At 47.3% G+C, this 8,448-nt stretch overlaps 1 protein-coding gene across 1 annotated transcript; it reads left to right on the forward strand.

Annotated features, from left to right (window-relative positions):
• The first annotated feature begins 252 nt into the window (after window positions 1-252).
• On the forward strand, window positions 253-6,130 carry LOC120375452 (placenta-expressed transcript 1 protein-like). The gene is made up of 4 exons (XM_039496095.1): window positions 253-477; window positions 2,130-2,328; window positions 3,312-3,370; window positions 4,548-6,130. Exons 1-4 carry the CDS (start codon window positions 315-317, stop codon window positions 4,697-4,699), a joined length of 573 nt encoding a protein of 190 aa, XP_039352029.1. The 5' UTR covers window positions 253-314; the 3' UTR covers window positions 4,700-6,130.
• Window positions 6,131-8,448: the final 2,318 nt, after the last annotated feature.

Consider the following 8,448-nt stretch of genomic DNA (forward strand, 5'->3'; position numbering starts at 1 on the left):
CAATGAGATGTAAAAAGCCCAGTGCTAAAGTAACTCTTAGCAGCCGAAAGAACAGGAGTACTTGTGGCACCTTAGAGACTAGCTAGTTCCCCTTTTCAAGCGAGATCGTTGATTAAGATGCTGAGCAGGTAGAAGGAAGTAAACTCCAAAAATGTGACCATGTGGAACCTCCCATTCAGGGGAAGTGAGCTGGAGAGGGAGGAGAAATCTGCATCTGCCTCATCAAGAAGCTAGTATAAATAGCCATGCATCTGGTGCGTCTCCAAAGTACAGGTGTGTCCTTAACAGAAGCAGAGAGACTAGCAAAGCTCATCATGGCAGCCCTTATCTCCACACTGCAATTGCTCTTCCTCGGGGCTCTGATTTCTCCCGTCTATTTGCAGGATGCTTGTCAACCTATCCAGAATGCCCCTGCTCCTGGCTCTTACAATCTATCTGTGACCCCTGCTAACTACATGGCAAACACAAGCTACAGTGGTAAGTTGACTCTCTCTGGATCTAGGAACGTGCCTCCTGCACAGATCTCGCTTTGCCTGGATGTTCTCTTGAGTTTTATGGTGTCTGCAATGTGCAAGACTGAGCATGTATCTGGAGAGGTTTTATTGCAGGTTGGAAACATAAAGAAAGGGTAGCAATAATCGTTTGCGTTTTAATGTCAATGCCCTCCAGGGTCACTGGCAGATGCTCTCTCCTTGCCTGCAGCCTGGATTCTGATTTTTTTATATCTGCCAAAACTGCGCAGCAAAACTTGGAAACTGGTTGTCTTAAAAGGCATGATATTTGGGGTGATTCCCCCCCCCCCCCGCCGCTATAAGAATTCACCCTTTCCCTGGGAAATAGAAGAAAGGACAAAGGTGTGGAGGCCAGGGCTTAAAGGGGGCGAGGGCAGGGATCACAAGGGGTCACAGATCCAGCAAAAATAAATATATTTTAAACTGAGCTGGGTTGCGCTGTTTTACCAAAGCTGCTCCGCGCTGCTCCCCCCACCCCGCGTTCAGATCATGTATGCATTGCTGGAGGCTGTTTGGGGCTGTTCTGTTTGGGTGCATGTACCTTTCGTGTTAGGCACTGAAAACCAGCCCTGAAGCCCTTTCACTGCTTTTTATGCACCCTCTGTAGCCTGATCCTGTTCGTGTCATCCAATAGCAAATCTTCCATCGACTTCAGAATGAGTAGGATCAAGGCCCCGGTGCTGAATAAATGTCTGGATTGACAGACGCTCTGGTTCGGACACATAAGGGGTTTGCCATCAGCTGTGTCTCTCGGTCTGAAGTCGGTGGAGCTATGCTTCTTGACACTAGGTCAGGATCTGACACAATGAGCAGCCACTTGGTAAAGTTAGGGATGGTTCCAGGTTTCTTTTTTTTTTTTTTCCATTTCTGTACCAAAAAAGGATTGAACACAACTGCAGATTAATTTCATTCCAAATGCCACTTGCAACCAAACTTGGCTCTAATTAACATGAGTGTGCGCGCACTCACACACTCACCTGCTGCTAGTTAACATTTATTTTGTTGGGCACCTGGCAGTCTGGCTGGTTTCTTTGAAGCAGTGGCTCAGGAGAAACTCTCCCTCAGGCTGAGAATTTCCATTGCCAGTTGCAATGAGACACCTTGGAGCCTGCTTCGCTGCTTAGGGAGTAGCTTTCCTTCTACAGTGAGTAGCCCGCTGACTAGATAGTCTTTGTAACAAAGATGCTGTAGCTAGGAGTACTGGTAAGACTGACAGCCCCAGTCTTTGCCCTGATGTGCAGCAGAACTGTACAAGGTAGCAAGGAGAGAGGACCGGGCCTGGCCCTATCGGCTTAGGGGAGAATGTGAGGGCTCTAGGCTCCAGAGTCTTCTACTGCTTAGATTTTTAGGCAAAAAGCAGTTGTCCTGCTCCCCTTGTGTGTGACTCTTCTTTTGGCCCCATGGGAAGGGAACTCCTGAAGTTGGATGAGTGGCTATTCCTCTTTGGAACTTTACATTTCTCTGTGGCAGGGGGGCATCATGAGGCACCAAAGCCCTCACCCCATAGAGCGCAGCATTCTCTGCTTCTCTCAAACCTCCTGGGGCCTGGTGGGGTTTTGTGGGTGCCCGTTTCTCAGCACAGAGAACTTACTTTTCCCTCCTCTGCGTTCTCTCTAGTAACCATCAGTGGACTCGACGGCATCTCACTTCTCCTGCAGGCCCTCAATTCCCAGAACTCCTCTGTGGGCCAGTGGGAAGCCCCAGTTGTGAACTGCAGCAACGGCCTGTCAGCAGGGCAGCAAAATATCACCAACAAAACCACAGCCACAGTACAATGGACATCTCCAGCCAGTGGGTCAGCCCCGGTGGAAATAAGGTAATGCTCTTCCTTACCTGGGAGAGGAGACAGGGTATGGGGAGCAGAGCTACATTCTGCAGGAGGGGTGCATGAAATGGCAGCAGAGCTGAGTCTGCTTTCATTAGAAGGTTTAATGGGAAGATTTTTTTTATTTTATTTGTTTTTTGGGGGAGGGGGGTGGAGTGCAGCTCAACCACAAAACTAATCAGAGAAAATTCGAAGTGGAGCTGAAACGCAAATCCAGCAGGTCCCATCATCATTCCATCTTCTTATTATTTATTGGTATTAACATATCACCAATGAGCTGTCAGCATGGACTAGGACTTTGTTGTGCTAGGCACTGTATGCGCGCGCGCACACACACACACACACACACACACACCCCGAGAAAACCCTGCCCCAAAGTCCTTAAGTATTCAGTTGTGGCTGATCACACAGCTTATGCCTCTGCAGGCCATTCTAACCATGCACCTGTCCCATGACTCCTCTGTGAGAGCTGGAACAAACAGGTCTGTGTGCTCCCAATTCTCATTCGACTGCATTTACCCCCAGTGGGTGAAAATCCAGAGTGACTTGACCAAAACAAATGGACTTGTACCAGCCTGGTGTACAGTAATACGTTAATGGAGTTGCATCAGTGGGAAATATTGACCAAAGAAAGCCAGAGATCAGGCCTATCAGGCTAATGACTGAGAGAGGAGGGAGTGCAGTGGTTATTTACAACGACTAGTTCTATATTTAATTGTAATGGCTGGCATCAACAGAATTACAGCTTGCGACAAACACTGGAAAGTGCTGTAAAGCAATAAATGACAGGAGTATTGATGGCAAATAGTGACTAACAAAATGTCTCATAGAAACAAAAGATAATAGGGAAATTTATCATATTCGCTCAATAAACGTCATCTCTTTATGACTTTATGGTTTTGGCCTACATTATTCTAGGGAACAGACGTATTAGACCAAACCCTTGATGTCTGTTGTTCCTTTATTTTCCACAGGGTGTTTGTGACTCTTTCCAATAACTCTACCCTGCTCCAGAAGACAACCCTGAATACAGGTAAATCCGCCTAATATGCATGTGTCAAATGACACAGCGGTTGAACGGATTCATTTTTTTTATTGTGGCTTTTATGAGATAAGAATCGCGTCCATCTTTTTCAAGACAAACACCCATTCTCTCCTGTAATGAAATATAAGGCAAAGACACTAGAGCCAGTTGAAAACTGGCACCCACACAAAGGGGGTCACAAAAATGTCATTGACATCTTGAAAAAATTTCAGCTGGCTTTAAAAGATACAGAGTAGCTATAAATAGGAGATCCTCAACTGGTGTAAATCAGCATCACTCCACTGGCTTCAGTAACAAGCCTGATCCTCAAGTGATGTAAAGGGCATAACTCCCTCAACTTCAGTAAAGCGATGGTGTCTTACACCGCTGGAGGATCATAATTTGCCTGCAGCTTCCTCCTCTTGTGCACCTGAGCACAGTAAGAACTGATTGCAGGAACTAAATGGCTCACTACAGACTAATTCCCAGTAAGTCTATCCGGAGGATTTTCAGGCCATTTCCTTCCTGTAGCAGGAGGATCACTCTGTGTTCAGAGCAAAGCTAAATCCTGTTCTTGTTCAATGTGGCTGTCTCATGAAGAGGCATATTCAGAGCCTTGATGGAGGGTCACCGACAGCTGCTGCCTGCTGCAGACACAAAAAGGAGAGTTCTGATCTGAACAGCACCTCCCACCCTGATCCGATGGGGCCTTTGAATACAGATCCAGTAGGCCCTGCTTGGCACTCAGCCCCAGTTGTCCAACTGGACACCAGGAAATCACATGCTGTTGTGGTACCATCAGTGAAATGATGAGGGAGGGAGCAGGTGCTGCCCTGTGATGTTGACACAGGCATGGGATGTGTCCTCATGCTTAACCTCTTTGCCACACACGCGGACACTGTTGAGATTGTGGCTCCACACAGCAAATCAAAGGTACCTCTGCTGTCCCTGACCCCTTTTATATTTATTCCATGGAAGGGAGAGACCTCTTCCCCTCCCCCTTCCTTGCCCCAAGGCAACTAAGACAGGATCTTCAAATCCTTTTAATCTGCAAAGCTCCACTGAATTCAATGGAGCAATGCCAGTTTATGCCAGGGGCAGATCTGACCCCAGTTTCTGAGACATGCATGCAGCAACAGGAATTGATGCACCAATTTCTAATCCTGGTTTTGCTTCTGCATTTCAGCATCACCTGGATCGACAGCACAGACATCCACCACCAACTCCAAAACCACACCCTCCAGCACCACCAATTCCGTCTCCACAGTGCAGGCCAGCTCCTTCCTGGCAGCTGTCCACCTGCTGTCAGTCTTTGTTACCTGCAAACTGTTCTCCTAGTGGGAAACAGCACCCCAGTCAAGCCATGATCTTCCATCTTTGCTTTCCTCCTGGATGCAAGGGTGGACGGCTGATCTACTCAGGAAGTCTCTCTTCTACTGTTATGTATTTAAAAATGATGACTGCACTTTCTTTTACACCCTACTTGACCAGAGAGCTGACACCCAACCCCACTGCCAGCAGCAGGAAACACACGCAGAAATTCTGGCACATACTTGTCTCGAGAGTTTTCATGAGCTGAAATGTTCTGTAGCAAGTCAGGATTCGATACATTCATAGTGTGTAGAATAATGTTGGGTAGAGTAGTCTGACAAGGTGACTGAACAAGGTAACACCGGGGGTTCCTTCCATCCTGATCTCCTACAGTTCTATGAAGCAGAGACAGCATGTGTCTCCCACCAGGAGGGCTAAGCTGCTTTCCACATTAGGGCACTGCAGGTTGATAATGGGCCTGAGTGAGGATCTTCCACAGCTGCTGTTGCATCCCATTTGCTGTGCACACTGGGAACGGAGCCAGTGTCTTTCTGAGCCAGTAGCTCCTGTATGTGACTCATCGACAGTCGCTTACAGGGCCCTGACTGGGATGGGGCATTACAATCAGTCGGACTGGCAGAGAATTGTGAAGGGCAGGGCAGATTTACACACAGTTCAGACTGATTACAGCCTGAATGGGATCCAAATTTAAATGATCATGAAAGAAGTAAATACACCCTGTTTTTCAGGCTAGCCTGCCGTGTGGAGGCAAGTCCCTTCCATAAATCAAGCAAGAACCCCTGCTGGCAGGGCCTTCTCCATGAAGGCCCCCTGACTGGAATTCACTGCCAGTTTCAATTCTGTTGTACTTCAGGGCACCCTGCAATACCCCTCTTGATTTTTCTCTGGTGTTTTGGGGCAGGACCCTGAGATGAAGGAAGGGTTAGGTCTCTGAAATGAATAGGAATTTTTTTTCATAGACAGCAGATTATTTTCACTGCCATATTGGCTGGGATGTGCCATTGAATATGTTGATCCATTTTCTTTTTTAGATTTTGGGGGTTTTTTTGTATGAAGTGTGTTCATTTAGAAATCGTTAAATGGCCAGAGAGAAGTAGATTTTCTTACACAAATCTAAATAAATGAATAAAATTCTTCAGATTGTGCCTGGAGCTCTTTCTTGGCTTTTCTGTGACCTTTCTTGGAAGAACTGGGTGACGGAAACAACCCTAAATACTGCAAAATGTTTGGTTTCTGCCTGTAGATGAGCACTTAAATGTTACGGTGAAAGACCAAGGTCAAAAATCCCCCTTTAGTTGCTCCCTGGTAATCTTGTTCAAGTCAATCGGGTGTAACTAGGGGTGAATTGTTTCCTCCAAAACATGTGGCGCATCTCAACTGCAAAATGTTTAGTTGCTGGCTGGCTACATCCAATCATTTTGATGCGTGAACGTGCAGTGTGGGGAATGGACCGTTTTCAGAAATAATAAGGCATTGTGAGGCATCTGGGGTGCATGCTACAATATTGCACCGATTCATGTAGGATGCTCAGAGAGGCAGTAACACAGCTCCATAATCCATCTGCCTTTCCCTTCCACCCCAGGATACTGGGATCCAAAACATTACAGTATTTACATATTCCCTGGGTCAAAGATTTAACTAAACCTCTCACTTCTTGGTATCCCAAAGTGAACAGGATGTAAACTGCCCTTATTATCCATATAGCTAGCCCCCCTCTCATGAGCCCACATTCAGTTTCAGTGGAATTTAGTGTTAGTCAATTTCAATTTGAAGTGGACTAAATGGTTAAAGGTTCAAGCCAGAGTGCCCCAGAGCACTGTGAACCTGGGGGAGGGTTGCAGGCAGGGCGGGGATGGAGCTGGGAAAGGAAACACCATGTTTCCAAGGAGATTGAATACCCAGGAACAGTTGATCCCTGTTGTTCCTGTCTTCTGCATATTGACTCCTCAGCCGTCAGGACATGGGTGTTCTTATGAAAAGTGGGACTTTTTTTGCTAAAGAAATGTGTGCAACATTTATAGCCTAAAACAGAACAGCCATGATTCAAACTCCACTGTGACTGTCACCACCCAGCTGGAGAGGCGGGTGCTGCTTCTGAAATGCATTTGTTTGTTACTTAAATATATTCTATTGCCTCTTGGCCAGCTCACAACTTAGGAAGGGTGGTTTTGTGATCCCAGCCACACATTCCTTATGCTTTTCTCTCTGCTTCAGCACTTCTTCCTCCAAAATAATGGTAGGGGCGGATAAAAGGATGTTGCCTCTCACTGCCTCCCTCCCCGGCGTACTGCTGACGCTCTGAGTGAAAGGGTCAGAGCTGTTTTAAAGGGACACAGGAGGCCGGATTAGCCTCTGACTTAATATTCATGGGAGTTGTGGAGAGTCAGTTCCATGGTGAATCTGAACCTTACAGAACTTGCCTTTCAGAGACTCGCTTAGGCTAAAGTGCAGCATTAAATGCACAGTTAGCTGGTGCTAGCAGGCATGTGGTCTGTGAGAGAGCAGCACCTCAGGAACCTGCAGCATGGAGGGCTACCCAGCCACCTCCAGGCCTCTGAACCATAGTGACAAACCCCAGCCTGGCTTGTGGGATCCATGGGTCTCAGAGACGCTGGGCTTAAAGGCCAGAGAGTCTGTCAGCATGGGGGGGAGCTGTCAAATGATGGCCTCATTAGGGGAAAGGGTGTCCCCTAAGGAAGGCCTTCAGGGGGAACCTCCAGGATCAATCAACTCTGCCCGCTAGTCTTTCCCTGCACCCCTCCTCTCCAGTGACATGAAAACACAAAGGTAAACAGGTGGGGCTATTGTCTTGCATTTCTACCTTGAAGGGTTATTCTGACCTCAAGAGTTGCAGCTGCAAAAACAGGCCAGAGTCTTTCCCTGTAGCTACTGTCGCCTCCAGTGAAGTGTAAATACCTGATTCACTGGGAGCTTTCAAAGCAAAGGCTCAGGAGTAATTTGATAGATAGTATCTGTCATGTGATATGGTTTCAGGCTTGCCAGCTTCACTCCCTTAATTATCTGCTGCTCTTATCTCTTACCATATGGCCCACTCCCCTCTGCTCTTTCAGTGATGCTCATTCTAGGAAATTTTTTGCAGGTTCCCACCTAGGGATGAAATGCTCTCTTTACAGAACTGATTCCTAGCACCGCTGCCCCTCGCTTCCTTCCAGTACTGCCTCAAGCCCCATCGCTGATGTGGCACCCATCAGAAATCTGTCTCCAACGGTGACCGTGTTGTACAGCAGACAAGAGAGGGCTTATTGCAACGGCTTGAATGATTTGGAACGACCACATGATCTAATTATAGTTCCCACCATCCTTCCTTGGGTTGGTCACATTCACTTGGTGCTGCTTCTTTCCTATTGCATTTCAGGACAGGGACCCTCTCTGCCTTTCTGTGTGCAGCACCTAGCACCATAGGGTCCCCATCTGGTACCACAGTATAAATAACTATCTAGACTGCAGGGCTCTCAGGCCAGCTTTCAGATGTCACCTACTGATCTTGACAATGGGCATGTATACATTTCCGGGCTCCTTACAACCCCGCTTTCTTGCAGAACGTGCAGTTCCAGAGGGGTGCTGGTGACTTTGTGGTTACCCCAAAGATCCTTCCCAATCAGATGATGTGATTTCTCCTAAAATGCCCACTACCAGACTCATGCTGTGCCCCGTGGACCACCTGGAGCTTTCTAGATGTTTATCCAGTGCTTTGGACCTAAATTCACGCCACCTCTGTATTGGCTGCTGATAGA

The sequence above is a fragment of the Mauremys reevesii genome, linkage group 12 (assembly GCF_016161935.1).
Source record: "Mauremys reevesii isolate NIE-2019 linkage group 12, ASM1616193v1, whole genome shotgun sequence".
Taxonomy (NCBI): domain Eukaryota; kingdom Metazoa; phylum Chordata; order Testudines; family Geoemydidae; genus Mauremys; species Mauremys reevesii.

Excerpts from the sequence above, each read along its gene's own strand:
- LOC120375452 (XM_039496095.1), top strand. The coding sequence starts at position 315 with ATGGCAGCCCTTATCTCCACACTGCAATTGCTCTTCCTCGGGGCTCTG. Across the intron at positions 2,329-3,311 it reads TCAGCCCCGGTGGAAATAAG|GGTGTTTGTGACTCTTTCCA; the intron begins GTAATGCTCTTC and ends TATTTTCCACAG. Across the intron at positions 3,371-4,547 it reads GAAGACAACCCTGAATACAG|CATCACCTGGATCGACAGCA; the intron begins GTAAATCCGCCT and ends TCTGCATTTCAG.